General features: G+C 37.4%; 2 protein-coding genes across 8 annotated transcripts in view; one reads left to right on the plus strand and one right to left on the minus strand.

Moving 5' to 3' along the window:
* Positions 1 to 18640, plus strand: part of LRP11 (LDL receptor related protein 11) — a 62595-nt gene extending 43955 nt beyond the window's left edge. Inside the window, exons 7-9 of one of the 4 annotated variants that reach the window (XM_082633907.1) lie at positions 9848 to 9942; positions 15360 to 15492; positions 16260 to 18640. In XM_082633907.1, the coding sequence (XP_082490033.1) occupies positions 9848 to 9873 (26 nt within the window). In that variant the 3' untranslated portion in view covers positions 9874 to 9942; positions 15360 to 15492; positions 16260 to 18640. Of the gene's footprint in view, positions 1 to 214; positions 926 to 9847; positions 13993 to 15359; positions 15493 to 16259 lie in introns of those variants that run through there. The other 3 variants (XM_082633908.1, XM_082633906.1, XM_082633905.1) reach the window with 3 other exon arrangements.
* Positions 4517 to 18644, minus strand: part of PCMT1 (protein-L-isoaspartate (D-aspartate) O-methyltransferase) — a 47205-nt gene continuing 33077 nt past the window's right edge. The window contains exons 7-10 of one of the 4 annotated variants that reach the window (XR_014295129.1): positions 13998 to 14167; positions 6883 to 7026; positions 5819 to 5899; positions 4517 to 5317 (exon numbers count right to left, since the gene is read on the minus strand). Coding sequence is in view for 3 of the 4 variants with exons in the window: in XM_082633909.1 (XP_082490035.1) it covers positions 5305 to 5317; positions 6883 to 7026; positions 13998 to 14167 (327 nt within the window). In the remaining variant the exon portion in view is untranslated. Of the gene's footprint in view, positions 5318 to 5818; positions 5900 to 6882; positions 7027 to 13950; positions 14168 to 18644 lie in introns of all 4 variants that reach the window. The other 3 variants (XM_082633909.1, XM_082633910.1, XM_082633911.1) reach the window with 3 other exon arrangements.

An 18644-nucleotide genomic window follows, 5' to 3' on the forward strand; every position in this document is an offset into this window, starting at 1 on the left:
TGGTGGCGCAGTGGTTGAGAGTCCGCCTGCCGATGCAGGGGATACGGGTTCGTGCCCCGGTCTGGGAGGATCCCATATGCCGCGGAGCGGCTGGGCCCGTGAGCCATGGCCGCTGGGCCTGCGCATCCGGAGCCTGTGCTCCGCAACGGGAGAGGCCACAACAGTGAGAGGCCCGCGTACCGAAAAAAAAAAAAAAAAAAAAAAAAAAAAAAAGGTCACGTGTTTAAGTATCAGCGGTTCTTCCATTCAGTGGAGTGATGCCGTCTTTCCGTCATTTATTTAATGCTCTAAAATGTTATGATGTGCATACAGCTAGTGCCAGGCTTATGTACTCCCAGAGCATAAGGGAGTTTTGCACAAATTCATCTTTACAGAAAACCAGCATCTAGCTTAGCATCTTTTACCTTTTAATCTGTAGGATTTTATAGGCGTATTATTTCCACCATTGCTTAATGCTGGGACTATGCACATTCTAGAAATTATTCTACTGAGAGGAATGTATAATGTGATGTTCCTATTCACGTTTTTTGGGTTTTTTTAACCATAAGTGGTGAATCTTTTAAAATACTTGAAAACCCTCTAGAAAACTATTTTTAGACTGAACCTGAAGTAAGTTGTTCCTTTAGCAAAGACTTAATTTGGGTCGGAGATACACATTAACAAATGGATAGTTACTTAGTTCTAGGAAAACAAAGAAATTGGTTATTTTTATTTCCTAAGAAACTCAAGCATGAATTTTAGAATTGAGCAAAGATTTAAATTTCTCCTTAAGGAGTTTAGAGAAATGACTGTGTGAATGAACCTAAGATGTCTGTACTCTGTATGTGATGCTGTGCAGTCTGTTTTTATATAGAAGGATGTCACCTATAGCCATATCCAATAAAATAAAAACTGAGGAAGCATGCATCTTTCAGCACATCTTTTATACATGAAGAAACTAAACACAATTTAGTATTGCTATGGTGTTGAAACACTTGATAAAAGATGTCCCATATCTATATGTACAATATTCTTTAATAAATTTTATTATATTCCTAAGCCTTTTTTTACAACTTTTAATATAATCATAGCTGCTAGTACAGATGGTCCCTGACTTACGTTGCTTCAGCTTACATTTTTTTTTTTACTTTATGATGGTGCAAAAGTGATACATTCAGTAGAAACCATACTTGGAATTTTGAATTTGGATTTTTTCCTGGGCTAGTGATATACTTACTGTACATCCTCTCTCGTGATGCTGAACAGTGGCAGCATAGGTCTTTTTCCCTAGAAAATAATCCTTTTTACTACTGATTTAAAACTGATACAGTAGTGTTAACAGGGAAATTCTGCAGGCTCTTTGATCCGTAAGGTAATTTCTAGGCAAAATCCTGACAGGATAATCACCTAAAAATTAAAATAAACAAATAATGCTGGCAAAACAAATTACTCAGTGTGATGCGGTCCTTTAAAGGGCACAAGTAAGAAGTGTTCAGGGCACGGAATTCAAGTACAAATGTCCTCAGCTGCCCTAGGCCCTTGGACGGCTGCCTCTGATGCTTAAGGTGCCCTCAGTATTGCCGTCACCTGCCCTTTGGCCAAAAGTGTTCTTCTGTGATGCCCATCCTACTGGGACACTCCACCCAAGTGAGAATGAGTTCTTGAGACCCAGCAGCCATAGAACTTCCTCTCACGTTAGGAAAGAAAAAGGAAAGGAAAGAAGGGAAAGGGAAGAGAAGAACAGGAAAAGGGGGAGAGAACGAGGAAGAGGGGAGGGTTTCACCGGCCCAGCACAGCATTCTGTAGTCACTAAGGCGAGGGAGCACTTCTCAGAGTCCTGGCCCCAGCAACACAAAGTCAGTTAAAAAGATAAAGCTTCGGGCTTCCCTGGTGGCGCAGTGGTTGAGAGTCCGCCTGCCGATGCAGGGGACACGGGTTCGTGCCCCGGTCCGGGAACATCCCACATGCCGCGGAGCGGCTGGGCCGGTGAGCCATGGCTGCTGAGCCTGCGCGTCCGGAGCCTGTGCTCCGCAACGGGAGAGGCCACAACAGGGAGAGGCCCGTGTGCCGCAAAGAAAAAAAAAAAAAGCCTCAAGTGGGGAACCAACAACTACCGCTGTAGCGATGATAGGAGAAGGGTTAATTAAACAAAAGGAAATAATCAGACTTTTTTTCCTTTTTTAGTACATTATATATAATACATAAACACAAACTTCCTTGGGCCCCATGGGCCAGCCAGTTCTCTTCAAGCAGGATTTTTTAGTGGCACTCTATTTGGACCACCCTTTCAGTACAACAGGGACAAAATATTGTCATCTTCCTGGAAAGTGGTAGGAGAAATTGAGACAGGAAACTGAAATCTGATTAGAACTTGTTTGTTTTACTGAATATGGTTCTTTAAGAACACAGTAAGCTGTAGGAAATGATTTATACCCTGAAAGAATTTTACTACTTACCTAAAATAAGTTATTAGCCTTTTGAACCCATTTAGAACATTTAAAAAATAACCCATATTTGTTATTTCATTTGCAATACTAGTTTTCAATTACCATAGTCATATGAGTTATTTTAGTGCTATACCAAACTATTAGAAAATTTGTTAACATTTAGCTGAAAATCAGAAATGGCTACCTCTCTAACGAAACAAAATTAAAGGACCTTTATTCCTTGCTGACAATCAGATGCCAAGAATACCTTCAAAGAATTCATGAGTATTAAGTTATTATTTTTAAATGTTATTGTGTTTTAAAATACATTGAATTTTTAAGATGCTTTAGTATAAGTAGCTTATAGTCAATTTAAAAGTGTAATCAACTTTTTTTTGAACAACACAGATTTCAAAAATTAGGGCAATGGGATCTAAAGTATTTGTACAATGTTAATGTATACTTTTAACCCAAACGTCATTTTTAAATACTACTTGGGAAAGGGTTGAAACCCTCATTAGAAAATAGAATTCTTAATTTAATTCTTAATTGAGAGCTAGATTTGGCTTTAATAAAATCAAATCTGTAAAAATCACCTTGTTTCAACAGGACCTCACTAGACTGTAACTTTTAAAAATGTTTTTATTGTTGTCCTTCATATTATGTAAAGAAGTCCTTCTAATAAGGAAAAATGAAATGCTAAAATATTTTAGAAATTATGAATACTAAAGATTAAAGAGACATTTCTTCTCTCTGACCAAAACATATATTAATTCAATTCTTTTCAAGAGAAAAGTTCATAAATAGAATTAAAATTCATTATTTCCATCTTTACCCATTTATTGATGCTCCCCGAAAATCCATTCCTCTTTATTCAACATTAAAAAAAATTTTTTTTTTTTTTTGCCATGCCATGCAGCATGCAGGATCTTAGTTCCCTGACCAGGGGTCAAACCCGTGCCCCCTGCAGTGGAAGCGTGGAGTCTCAACCACTAGACCGCCAGGGAAGTCCCTAAAAATTTTAATTCAAAAAGTTTAAAGTCCAAGAGCAATGCTTGGCATAGCATTTGTCTGTACCAATCAGATGCCACCTAGTTTGTCTTATCAGATTTATAAACTGTCCCCTCAACCAGACTGCAAACTTCTTGAGAGTAAGGGCCTTTTTCTATCCCCAAGACCTAACAAAGGGACGTACATAGAGTAAAATGTTGATAATGGCTAGGAAGGATACAGACTAGTGAATAAGTTGAAGAATTAATTTAAAGTCCTAAAGAATACTTGATGTTTGAAACTACTGCCCGCAAATGACAGAGTCCTGGATCAAAAGGGTTCATGGCCTGAGTCCAGGAGCAACAGTAACAGCAGGAAACTGAAGCCAGCAATGAGTTCACAAGTTTTGGCCACCAACTGACGCAAGTTTCCTGTGCCTAAGACCCTGCCCAAGAAGAGACACTGGTAAAAACATGCATGCATAATTTTTTAAAAGCCATTTTCAAAGAAGTAATGTTTAAGACTTTAACTTAAGATGTGGGGAGAGGTGCCTCATCCCCTCACGAAGGATCCCTTTGCCAGAATCATACACACTTGGGCACAGCAGAGGGAAGGGCTTTGCTGGGTGCTAGTTCTGCTAGCTCTAGAGCTTATATCGCTTCAAGTTCTAGAACCCTTAGAAAAACTAAGATCCTAACATAAAAGTATAAAATCACAACATTTAAGCAAGATCCAAACGTCTTACTGCCTTCTTAGAAACTCATTTTACAGTCGCTATATTAATAAATCTAGGTATAGGTAATGGATGGGTTTTGGTAAATTTATCCTCAACCCTGTTCTTTCTTGACATGAAGTCAGTGCATTCATTCATCCTTTCATTCATTCAGCATTTATTGTACGTCTACAAGAGGCCCTGTGTTAAGCAAAGAAAAATAGTAAATGAGGTGTAGTTCTTGTCCTTGAGAAACGTAGTCACATTCCACAAATGTACAGTTAGATTAATGCTCTTAACCTGCTCAGATTTCACAAAATGGAGCATCAGAGAAACAACCTTTTTCTCTGTGATCTTGGCATTGTGCACCTGGTGGACACGCGATTCTTCTATGTTCAAACACCGCCAATGCCTTTCACTTTTAACTTTATTTGGCAAAGCAGCACTGCATCAACTGTTCAGTGACTAGGACGCAGCTTACACAGCATGTTAAATCCATATACATTATGAGCAGCAAATCAGAAACAGAAAAACAATACTGAGCTACAAGTCTCCTAGAATTTTTAAAGAGAGAAAGGAAGAACTATGTCAGTTATGTCCAATCTGAACAGCTGAGTGTTTTAAGGGACATCACCTGTCATCTTCTTAAGTTTTAATATTTACAAATGCTTAGCTTTAAGGTCACAAAGCAGCCGATTGTATCTACAACATGCTATTCTATGACACCACATCAAAAGCTTTAAAAAGGAAGCTCATCTCTATTTTCTTAGTAGCATCTAACATACACCCAAAACCCAAGAATCTTAACTTATAAATGGTGGTGTTACCTGATGCACAAAAGCAATCTGATGAATTAACATCTGAACAGAATTAAGTGTCTAAGAAAAGAAAAACCACTCCTCAAAATCAATTCTCAAACTATGTTTTCCATTTTGCAGAACGCTTTCTTGTAACATTTAAAGTAAAACGTGGGCATGTTAAAGTAATAATACACAAATTTATATCTGCATCCTTCTACCAATTTGGCTTCTGTGCCTCTTTGAAGAATTAGAAACCCCAAAAAACCACACATTTTCATGCTGAAAATAGTGTAAGAAAGTCCAAAACAAGCTGTGATGCTGTTGATTTTCAAAAGCTTTGAGGACTGAGATGAGCAATCCACTGTAATATTATATACTGGTCAAGCTGATGTTGCTTTTACAGTTCGTCCCTGGTGGGGGAAAAGGAGAGAAACATATAAGTAGGAGTTACATATTACAAAACTTGGCTTTCTAATAGATTAGATACCACTAATAAATCAGTAAAAATACACTGATCCCCAAGCATTATTAAAAACAAAAACAAAACTGAGCAAATGATCCAAGTCAAAGCAAAAATGGAAATCAGCCATTTCAGACATCCTTCGTGCTACTCCAGAATGAAGAATGAAAACTAAAGGACCTGAATTCTTTATTTTTTAATTCAAAAGTAACTTTCTTCCTTCAACACCAAATATTCAGAGAAATGGTAACTTTTAGATCCAGGATCTTGCTAATACTATTTATTGTAAAATAATGAGTAGTTAGAGTTCAGATAATTCTTTACAGCTACTTTCACAAAATTGGACAAAAATTTAGTCTTTTGTTTAGGGTGTCTGTTAGCAATTGTCGAGTGGGTCAATGTCAACCCAAACTCTTTGTGAGAAAACGCATCATCTGTCGGTATAATATACCTGTCAGCTGATTTCATAAGGCAGCTTTATCAGCTCCAAAAGAAACCATTCGCTCAGCCAGGTGCAGCACTGTGCCAGCAACTGCCAGTGAGAGGAAGGAAGGAATAAAAATGCAGTCTAAAATAAATTGTATGGTATATAAATTATACCTCAATAAAGCTCTTAAAAGTGAAAAAATAAAGCTACCAGAAAAGCCTAAAGGCTTCTTATTTGAGGGTAATCTGAGTAACAAAAAACATTGTTAAAGACTCAAGTACTTTAGGGGTAAAGAAGTATGATGTTTGCAACTAAATCTCAAATGACTCAGGAAAAAATGTTACATATATGTATACATATAGAGAAAGAGGGAGTGAAAAGGAATGTGGAAAAATGTTAATAATTGGTAACTCTGGATGAAGAGATTCAGGAGCCCTTTGTACTATTCTTGCAACTTGTCTATAATAAAAATTTTTAAGTTTTTAAAAAGCTGTTGAAGTAAATTTGAAGGGAAGGTAAATAAAGAGCTAAAATTTCCCAGGTAAGTGGTGAATTAAGGGATTATTGGCCAGTACAGTATTTTTTATAAAATACGAATTTTATAAATTGTGCAAGAAAATATTTTTAAAATGACTTCTCCCATCAGCTGTCTTTGTCATACAGCACTGGATTATCTGTTAAACGATAAGTTATCAATTCTTGTTCCTCTTAATACATTCTTCCAAATAATTTAAGTACTGTAATTCTCATAAAACAGCTTTTACTTAAATTCATGCAAGCATTAAAGTACTTAATCTTCAAAGAGTTCACTTGCAAAGTGCTCTATTCATAAATTAAATTCACTTGTGCTTTTTAAAATATGGATTAAAGATACTATTGTTGTTTTTTAAATAATTTTACATTTTATTTACCTGTTGCAAGGCATTAAGGATTCTGTCAATAAATATCCTTATTGCCCAGCATATCCTCTCATATTTAAAAAATATGCCCAGCATATTTTTTAAAATATTTTTTAAAAAATTAAAAAAATTTTTTGAAAAGGGAAAAGGATAAAAACTCTCAACAAACTGGGTATAGAGGGAACGTACCTCAACATAATAAAGGCCACATATGACAAGCTCACAGCTAACATCATATTCAACGGTGAAAAGCTGAAAGCTTTTCCTCTAAAATCAGGAACAAGACAAGGATGCCCACTCTCGCCACTTTTATTCAACATAGTACTGGAAATCCTAGCCAGAGCAATTAGGCAAGAAAAAGAAATAAAAGGCATCAAAATCAGAAAGAAAGAGGTAAAACTGTCTCTTTTTGCAGAAAACAACTAACTAAAATTAGCTGTTTCTATATACTAATAATAAACTATCAAAAGAAAAATTAAGAAAACAATCTAATTTACAATTATATCAAAAAGAATAAAATATATAGAAATAAATTTAACCAAAGAGTTGTACACTGAAAACTATAGAAAGTTAATGAAAGACACTGAAGATGATACAAATAAATGTAAATATATTCCATACTCATGGATTGGAAGAATTAATGTTGTTAAAGTATCCATACTACCCAAAGCAATCTACTGATTCAATATAATCCCTATCAAAATTCCAATGTCATTTTTCACAGAACTAGAACAATCCTAAAACTTGTATAGAACCACAAGAGACTCCAAATAGCCAAAGCAAACTTTAGAAAGAACAACAAGACTGGAGGTATCACACTTCCTGATTTCCAACTATATTACAAAGCTAGAGTAATCAAAACAGTATGGTATTTGGCATAAAAACAGACACAGAGACCAATGGAATAAAGAAATAAACCCATGCATATATGGTCCATTAATTAAGGAGCCAAGAATATACAATGGAGAAACAGTCTCTTCAATAAATGGTGTTGGGAAAACTGGAGAGCCACATGAAAAAAGAATGAAACTGGACCCCATCTTACACCACACACAAAAAAATTAACTCAAAATGGATTAAAGACTTGGATGTAAGGTCTAAACTTATTGTGGTGATCATTTTGCAATATATACATCTATCAAATCACTATGTTGTACACCTAACACTAATACAATGCCATATGTCAATTGTATCTCAATAAAACTGGAAAAGATCATATTGTTAAAAACTGTTTAATGATATGGGATAATGTTGATGACATTTTATTAAATAAAAAGAGATTACAAAATAATGCTACCATATGATCTCAGGATTACAAAAGAGATTTATATAGATCTATGGATAAAAGAAGAAAAAATCTACAAAATGTTAATAGGAGGTTATCTCTAGATTTTGGGATTATGGGTGACTTTTATTCTTTGTATTTTTTTTCCTATTTTTACAATGCATATACATTACTTTGGTAGTCAGGAACAGTATTGTTGAAAACAAATAGAAGGCAATTTATAGCACCCCGCTCCAAAAAAAAAGGAAAAGAAATTAAGTTTACAGACTTGAGTTTGTAACATTTAGGGTGCCAAGGAAAACCAAAAATTTGCTGCCATGGCAAGTATAACCTTGTCACATCCTAAGACTCCAAAATCCATTAACCTTATTAATTTTTCCTAATATTTATAATTCTACATAACCATATTTTTTTTTCTTTTTTTTTCTTTTGCGGTACGCGGGCCTCTCACTGTTGTGGCCTCTTCCCATTGTGGAACACAGGCTCCGGATGCACAGGCCCAGCGGCCATGGCTCACGGGCCTAGCCGCTCCGCAGCATGTGGGATCTTCCCAGACCGGGACACGAACCTGTGTCCCCTGCATCGGCAGGCGGACTCTCAACCACTGCGCCACCAGGGAAGCCCAACCATATTTTTCTTTATCTGACTTACATGCATAGATCATTTACAATAAAAAAGAGTACATCCTAAATTTCTAAAAAGGCTCTTTAAAATTGTATATATGTGGGCTTTCCTGGTGGCGCAGTTGTTGAGAGTCCGCCTGCCGATGGAGGGGACGCGGGTTCGTGCCCCGGTCCAGGAGGATCCCACATGCCGCGGAGCGGCTGGGCCCGTGAGCCATGGCCGCTGGGCCTGCACGTCTGGAGTCTGTGCCCCTCGGCGGGAGAGGCCACAGCAGTGAGAGGCCCGTGTACCGCAATAAATAAATAAATAAATAAATAAAATTGTATATATGTGCTAATATTTCATTAGATTAATAACTGTATATATTTGTTACTTTATTGTATAAGAAATTATACATAATTTAATTATTAGGTTAATAACCCTAAGTTACTAACATTTAGTATTATATATTCTTTATCAAGAACAACTGAAAATAGGTACTACCAGGAAATAACAATCAAAATCCATGAACATTTTCTAATTAATGGGCTTTCTGAGGTAATAAAAGCTTTGTACAATTAGCTTTGTACAAAGCATTATGAGAGACATAAAAAGAATTCCAAAAGCAACAGAATATATTCCTGCCTTTAGGATGCAAAATATATCATAATGCTGTAAAATATGTAAAGAAATTAAAAAGGGACAGTATAGAACAATATGGAACACAGGATCGGCTGGATATCCTAGGACCTAAACTGTCAATCCTAGAAATGCCAATCAATTCATAACATTTCTTTCATGTGTACATGGCACTTTAAGAAGACGTCGATAGACAAAGTACTTATGGAATGAGAACCCTGAAACATTCCTCAGTTTCACAAACCAGAGATGGACTTATTCCTCTGACTCTTGTGCTATTAAAAACAAAAATAAAATAAAACTTACCAGAAGATTAACAAAATGTTGATTTCTAGATATATAAAATAGATATACTTGTATAAAATAAAATACAAATTTAAAAATCATTAAGTTTACAAAGCAACTAATACAACTATTACATATCCATAGTCTTGAACATAATACCACAGATTCTAAGTCTATAGCCTATCTCTCTGACATTCTCTCTCCTTTTATTAATCCACCAAAATTGCAAGGAACATTTTTCCAAGTATAAGGGGACAAAAGTCTACATTCAAGTTTGGGGCTTTATTTGGCACTAGAATTCAGCATGCCCACTAAGTTCTCTCTCTCTTTTTTTCCATCTAGTTTCTATCACACCTTCCGAGAAATGATTGGATCTCACTCTCACAGAGCACTCCAACTAGCTCTGGACGCCTCAGTTACAGAAGGATGGAAAGCTGGTGAGAAACAAGAGAATGTTCGTAAGAAAGCACTAGGATGAGTTCTTGAATTAATCCTGAAGAAATTCTGAAAGAAGAGAAATCATCTAGCCTGGCAAGAAACTGACTAGGGAGCTTTTTACATAATTCCCACGTGAGATGAGAAAATGTAGGCAACCCTTTTTAACCACATTCTATCCTTACCACCACTGCCTTAATTCAGGCCACCATCACTGTACCCCTGACTTGCTACAGGTACCTCCTATTGCTGACCCTAGTTTTGTCCCTTTCCAATCTACTCTCTACCCCACTGCCAGAATTATCTTTCTGAAATGGAATTCTGATTGCTTCACTGCCTGGCTTAAACAATCGCTCCCTACCGCCCTCAAGGCAGAGCCAACACACCACACTCTAATTGCCTGTTTGTCTTGTCTTTGGATTTTTTGGGGGGATCCTCTACTTGACTGTAAGTTCCACGAGAATGGTCAGTTTCAAATTCACAGCTGTGTATTCCTGGCCCTAAAGCAGTGCCTACACAGTAGGCACACAAACACTTGTTGAATTAATGATGTATTAAGAAGGTCCTCACACTGAAAAATATTTAACAAATTTAACAACAGAACAAATTGCCAAAGAAAAGTATTAGATGTTGCTTTTCCAAAGGCAATTTAAAATAAAGGCTTTTTTCTTTTTTTTCTTGTCTAGGACAGTTTAAGCATAGATTAGCCTGACGGGGATAGAAACAGGGCACACAAAAGCTAGATGTCCTCTCAAATCTATTCCACACCTAAATTTAAAAAGAAGCAGACGGGGACTTCCATGGTGGTGCAGTGGTTAAGTATCCACCTGCCAATGCAGGGGACACAGGTTTGATCCCTGGTCCGGGAAGATCCCACATGCCGCAGAACAACTAAGCCCGTGCACCACAACTACTGAGCCTGCGCTCCAGAGCCCACGAGCCACAACTACTGAGCCCACGTGCCCCAACTACTGAAGCCCTTGTGCCTAGAGCCAGTGCACTGCAACAAGAGAAGCCACCGCAATGAGAAGCTCACGCACCACAATGAAGAGTAGCCCCCGCTCACCGCAACTGGAGAAAGCCAGCACGCAGCAACGAAGACCCAACGCAGCCAAAAATAAATAAATAAATAAATAAATATTTTAAAAATAAAAAGCAGCAGAGGAATTTGCTGCATGGGAGGAAAGGGGAAGGAAAGAGGTGGTGAGAGCTGACTTCAGACTACATCTGGCACAGGGCCTCCTCCTCTCTCCCAGTTAAGTCTGCCCCATACGATGCCCTGGCAGAGAGAAGAGGGCGAGAGGAGAGAAAACTGAGGTGATTCATAGACGTGGGAGTAGCTGCTTCCCTCTATCACTACAGCTCCTGTCAGGGACCACACCCCGCCCCCACGTCTACTGTCCCTGCTCTCACTGGGTTCTAGTAAAAGTGTTTCCTTACCTTTAGGTCTAGAGTGGTAATAGCTTCCTACTATCACCCTGGGAACCCCTGGTCCCTGGGTATGTCACATTCTTTACTGGTTCCCATAACCTTTCCCATATTTCTTTGAATAGTCCCTTCATTAAAATCACTTCAAAATCCTAGCTGAGCACACTTTCTGTTTCCTGCCTGTGACCTTGACTGATAGTTTATGAACACAAACAGAAATAGCAGATTAGGGTCTCTTAAGATTTTTTTTTTAATTTTTATTTATTTGGCTGCATTGGGTCTTCATTGCAGCTCGCGGGCTTTCTCTAGTTGCGGCGAGTGGGGGCTACTCTTCGATGTGGTGTCCAGGCTCTAGGCACGCAGAACGTAGCACGCAGGCTCAGTAGTTGCGGCGCACGGGCTTAGTTGCTCTGCAGCATGTGGGATCTTCCTGGACCAGGGCTCGAACCCGTGTCCTCTGCTAAGTTAACCGTTGATGTTTTACCCTTTCAAACATCCTATTTTCTAGTAATTTCTTTCGGTACAAATTTGTTTTTTAATGTGGCAGTTGTTTTTTTCCAATTTCGTTTCCAGATTTTGTTCTACCTTTATATTCTTTAAACTTCATGATTTACAACTAAGTAACTGACTATCTCTGTAATTAGAACTACATCTTTGGATATAGGAAAATGGGTTTGAACAAACAGAAAATTTGCAATAGAAAAAAATTAGAAAGTCCTCCTAGTACAACTAGAGAAAAGTTTCCAATGATGCATACATGTAAAATTGCTCCATGTTTTAAAAAGTTGAAGGCCAAAAAGAAAACCAAGTGTATATATATATTTAAATATTTGGTAAATGGTTGAACAATTGTCCATAGATTTAAAAATTATTCTAAATTTAATACAAATAGTTTAGTCTTATCAAGGGTAAAATACAGGTATGTGGAAGCCTGAAGCTTATATAATTGGGTAAGGGGGGAAACGTCTTTATGAAGGAAAAAAAAAGTAGACTAAAAATAAGACTATGCATATAAAATTTGGTATAAAGCCATGAAGGACCCAAAGCAAGTGAGGGCCCTGAAGCTTAAGTTTCATTAGCTTCAAGCTAAGTCCGCCTCTGGTTATAAAAACAAAAATCCTTTTTGTAATTCCTTCATCATTAAATTATGGTACTAATAATGTATATAAAAGGAGAAATTTTAAACTTATTAATGAAAATCTGAACTCTTACTTGATACCAAATTTCAGTAATTTCAGTGATATGTTTGCCCCTTTTATACAGCAGCAATCATACAATTATGTAGTTATATAACCAGACTAGAAGCAAAATGAGCTTCGTAACTATATCTGATTCTAACTGACAAGACTGATAGCTTTTTAAAACTTTTTTTTGTTTTAAAGAAGTGCCTGTGCTCCAGTTAGAATTCAAAGAAAATAGCTATAACTACATTAGGTGAAGAATTAAAATGCAATTCCTAGTAAGGTATCCCAGAAATGGCCAATCAAAATTAGTCAGAAGTAAAACTCAGTTTTGAACAAACTGAGTTAGATTCACTACCATTTTTGCCATTACCATTCATTCAAAAGGTGCCTTTCCTCTTTCCAGAAAACAAAACTGAGAGGGCTATTAAACCTATAATCACCAATTTACTTATTAAGAATCGTCTTAAAATAAGTACCTCTGTCCAATAAAAGTAGATTCTAAAACAAGGAGACGGTAAGGCCTTTCTTATTCCGGCATTTAATTCCAAGTAGACTTGGCTAATGTCACTCTTACTTACTGATCTCACTCCCTCCCACTGGAGAGAGTGGGAAGGGAAAGAAGGAAGAGAGGAAAAGAGAAATCTTGGCTTCAAACGAAAGATCCAGATTATGCTGAGACACAGAAACAAAAGTGGGTGTTAAAATGAGCCATGCTGTACTGAAGATTATGCCACGTGCTGCTGGCCCTTTGGGAAGGTGTGTGAGACCTGGGCACTCACTTACAGAATCCCCTCCCCTCCCCGGGAACTGAGAGTAGCTTAAAAATTGGCCAGCCTGTTCTATAAAATGGTGAGTTTCTTCCTTAGAGTGGTTCGGAAACAAGAGTGGAATGTAAAACAGGCACAGGTTGTCAGACGTCTATGAGCCTGATTGAAAGAGAGAAATCAAGCTGAGAGGGAGAATGTCCTCTCTGGGATCCTGACACCCTCGAAAACTGGGACAAGGGTATCTTTTCCCTTCTTTCTCTTTACAACAATGGTATAATAGAGATGAACTGGGGCAGGAAACGATGACCCCGTCTCTTCAGATGACAGCCTTTGTTTCCATGACCGTACAGCAGCTATAAAAACGAGTTGCAAATATAGAAACAGAGTGGCTGATACTAAAAGAATCTTGGAAAGTGTGGCTGAAAGCCTCTTTAAAAAGAAAAACACCTTTGTGCCAACCAAGTCTCACCCCCCTTTCCCAAAGATGAGCGAAATCAAAAGGACAGACCATGCAAAACTTTTCTACATTTTTAATGTAGTGAATTTCTCATGTTAAAATGGAGCAGCACAAAGGTGACAACCGAAAAAGCGGCTCTTGTAGTCTAATCTCTTAAAATCCACACCCTTTCACCTTGCATGTGTGGAAGAAGAAAGAGCAGAAGATAAAATCACTTCCACCTGGACCACTGCTTTTCTTTATCTGTTAAAGGCACGTATATCACTCCCATCAGAGGTTTCATTTTGACACTGCCATCTTGTAGCTTGTCATACTGCTCCAACATCTGGTTTCCACCTGCAGGACCAACTGGCAATATCAATCTTCCACCAGGCTTTAACTGGTCTATTAGCTAAAAGAAAAAGAAGAGCACATATACACCAAGATATAGATTTTATGTTAATAGTCATTTTACATCACTATACACAACTTTCAGTGTCCATGGGCAGAAAGCAGAAATGTACTTTATTTAGTACATACATACTTCCACTGTTAAGCTTGTTACTCAGTTACCCACTCACTCATTTACCTGCCGACCTTCCTACTACAGTACAAATGCTCTGACGACAGGGACTGTGTCTTATTCACCTCTGTGCCCTTAGCATCTAACACAGTACCTGGTACAACTGCAACGCTCGAAATGTTTGAGTTGAACTACATAATGTACGCCTATCCTCTTGGGAAGGCCAAAGGCAAAACAGGAAATTTCAATTCCTGTATGCCTATTTTGAATCTTTATAGTTTGGAGGGGAGGAGGGGAAGTGTAGAAAATCAGCAAGGAATACTTATCCTATCTAAGAATTTAAGGCATCACTGAACCAAAAATAAGGGAACCTTGGTTTTATGACTGAACTTAGGATTACTGGCACCATATGACATGACGAAGGAAGGTGGGGCTGGAGTCTCTGCAGCATCAGGACGAGAACGCTCTTTCAGTGAAGAACCAAAACTACTCAGTGAAAGCCCCCCTAGTCAGAAAAATTTTAAATCGTATGTCACAATTTGAATGTAGCCTGACAGATGACCACTGATCAAAAACAGTAAGGAAGAAACCTTACTTTGGATAGTATTATTCCAAGGAAGAGTGTCCTTAAACAAAATTTTTGTTGTCAGCAAGTCTACCTTATTTTTTCCCTTTAAAGTTTTCTAAATGTCAAGGTTTTTAATGAAAAAATGGCAGACTTCTTCCCACTACTCCAGTCTTGCTCCCTAAATCCACTCATTTTAAATCCTTTTAGCTGTCTTCTTTTGTAGTGCTTACTTCTAAAGCAGGTCTTTTATTTTTTTAACTGAAATATAATTGGCATATAAATATTGTATTAGTTTTAGGTGTACAACATAAAGATTTGATATATATATATGTATATAATGTGAAATGATCACCACAGTAAGTTTAATTAACATCCATTATCACACATAGTTACAATTCTTTTTTCTTGTGATGAGAACTTTTAAGGTTTACTCTCTTAGCAACTTTCAATTATATGGTATAGTACTAGTAACTATAGTTACCATGCTGTATAATATTTCCTTTTTTATTTCAGATTATGTGGAAATAAGATGAGGACTAAGCTCTCATACATAAACAGCTGTCCCTCGGTATCCAAGGGGGATTGGTTCCAGGACTTTACCTCTGATACCAAAATCCGCAGATACTCAAGTTCCTTATATAAAATGGTATGATATTTGCATATAACCTATATATCCCATATACTTTAAATCATCTCTAGATTACTTATTATACCTAATACAATGCGAATACCATGTAAATAGTTACCAGGTGTGACAAATTCAAGTTTTGCTTTTTGGAACTTTCTGGAATTTTTTTTTCTGAGTATTTTCGATCCATGATTGGTTGAATCCTTGAATGTGGAACCCTCAGATACAGAAGGCCAACTGTATCTGCTCCTTTCCCCCAATCCAACCACTATCATAATTTTTTATTAAAACCATTTTCAGTTATGACTGTGTAAATGTAATTTGCAGCTGAGCCAAGAGGTACCCAATGATTGTTTCCTTTCTTATATAATAGCTGTTTCCCCAACAGTTAAAAACTGAAGGTTTTTCTTTTTTCATTCCCTTAATTTTCTTTGTAACTGTTTCTAAATCTTGGTACCCTCCCAGCTTCTTTTTTTTTTTTTTTTTTTTTGCGGTACGCGGGCCTCTCACCGTTGTGGCCTCTCCCGTCGTGGAGCACAGGCTCCGGACGCACAGGCTCAGCAGCCACGGCTCACAGGCCCAGCTGCTCCGCGGCATGCGGGACCTTCCCGGACCGGGGCACGAACCCGTATCCCCTGCATCGGCAGGCGGACTCTCAAGCACTGCGCCACCAGGGGAGCCCCCCTCCCAGCTTCTTAATGAAATTTTCATGCAGTCAAATCTATCTAATTAGTGCCTTCCTTTTTTTTTTTTTTTTTTAACTGCTCTTTTTTCTTTTTTGGTAGGCTCGCTTCTAGTACCTTCCTCCTCTACTCGAAATCTGGACTGGTTATTCTCCAGGCCTGCTGCATAGCGTTCATACTGGGACTTCCTTTGCCATAATCCTGGAATCCTGGGAACTCTTACCACCTCTCTCTTGAACAAGATGTCCTACCTTTTTTTTTCTCCCTCATTTTTTGATGATATAATTAAAGCAATTCCTCCAGAAGTATTCTGTGAAACAGTATGTGGAATATTTTTAAAGACAGAGATTGAGATTGGCAAATCTAAAATTATCTTTATTCTATGTATTTAGTGACATGTGTGGGTACAGAATTCAAGATTGGAAATCATTTTCAATTCAGAATTGTGATGGTCTGCCTCTGACTTGTTCATTCTAATGTTGCTTTTCTATAGTCTGATGCCTTTCTGATTACTGACCCTTAAACGGTTTATCTATTTTGTTTTTCTGGAAACTTTTGGAATATTCTCTTTATCTGTAACATTCTGAAATTTCATGGTGATATTGTGGCTCTTTTTTTTTTTTTAATTCATGGTACTAGGCACTCAAAAGATCTTTTCAAACTATAGAATTATGTCTTTCAGTTCTCAGAAATTTTCTTAGGGCTTAGGGCTAACTGTTCCTCATAAAGAATTTCAAGCAGTAGCCCCTCTTTTCAGGCCAAAGCGTTATCTCTGGTTTCCAAGGTCCTGATGCCTCCAACTTCTAAGCTTTTTCTGAGTTCTGCAGAGCAAACTGCTTCTGCATTGATACCCCTCTCTGCAGTCTCTTCGGTTCAACTTCCTTCACCCTTCCAGGTCAGTTATTACTCCAACTGCTTTCTGTCTTCACACACTGTAGAGTTCAGGATTGCAGGTATAATCTCCTAGATAACTGAATATGGAGTTCGTGTTTCCGTTTCTTGTTTTTCTAGTTGTTTTGGGGTGATATCCAAAGGAGGCATAAATATCTTTATTCTCTTAAAACTGGAAAGCCCCTTCAGCATGCCTATCTTCAAATTTAATCAGATGTAAAGAGCCCCCCCCCCAACCAATAATACTTCCAAGTGCTACTACAAATGTTCAAATTCATTCTGAGCTAAAGCCAGAAATACCTTTCGAGATCATCTTAGGGTCTTAGTTGGGCAGATGAGCCCTGTACCCAAGACCTTTCATTTGAACACAGTTCTGAGAAAAAATGAAAAAACAAAAATAAAACAAAAATAAAAAATAAACACAGTTCTGTTTCAGATTTTAGTTGTTCCTACTAGGCTGCCAATATTTAAAAAAAAAAAAAAGTTCAAAGAGTTAAAAAACCTACTGATCAATTTTCATCCTACATGAAAATTCATTACGTTATTCATTTATGACTTGTACACCTTTCTTTTAATTGAAGTTAATACTTCAATTAAAATATGTTAAAACCACTGGTTTGGTCTTTTTTTCAAACAGATAACAGGGCCAGAGAACATAGCTGATTTTCCTAAGGTCACTCAGCCAATGAATAACAAGTCAGTGACCAGAACAAATCCCCTAACTTTCAGCTTCTCATAACTGTGTAAACACACACAAAAAAACCACTTGCAGGCTGGGGAGTACATGAGACTGCGCAGAGGAGACGCTGTCACTTTTAGCCCCTTGCCATCTAGTCAAGAACTATGAAAAAATCACATGTAATAGAAACCTAAGCCAAGGAATATTTGGGCTGACATAAGTTTATCAGAGTCTTACTAAAACTAACACTCAATTTTGTACTTAAATATTTCCTTGACTGTGTAATATATACTACTGGAATATCCTTCCCTCTCACTGCAACTATGCAAATCCTACTATTCTTTAAGATTCAGTTCAAATTCCATTCCTATAAGAAGTCTCCTTGACTATTCTATGCAACATACTCTCCCTCCCTTGAACTCCTACAGTACATATTTTGTTTTCCCTTCGATATCTACCATATGCTGATACATGTATGATACAGCTCTTCTAGAACATAAGGTTTGTGAGGATAAATGTATGACAAATACTTCCTGGTCTTACCCATGCACCTGACATAGTCTTGCACATTCTGGTATGTAACAATACACCAAGTGATTATCAGATCATGAACTCCAGAGGGACTGTCCCAATTCTACTGGTGTACTAGTTCTTAGCCGAATCAAATAGTGCTTTAAATAAGACAGCCATGAGCTGGGGCTGTCATTTATACAACTGTCTGCATATGAAAAAACTGCCTACTAACTGCAACTAAAATGCACAGCGTTTCAATTTAAAAAAAGTTGAGCATAATTATCAACCAAAAAGAAAAAAAAAGCACAACGTAACACAGATGATATTTTGAACATCAATAGAAGTCATTTCCTATAAATTTTTAAGAGCTTTAGTTGAATAAAGCAACAAACACAGAAAAAAAA

This window comes from Mesoplodon mirus (genome assembly GCF_964341445.2).
Source record: "Mesoplodon mirus genome assembly, chromosome: 10".
In the NCBI taxonomy this organism is placed as follows: domain Eukaryota; kingdom Metazoa; phylum Chordata; class Mammalia; order Artiodactyla; family Ziphiidae; genus Mesoplodon; species Mesoplodon mirus.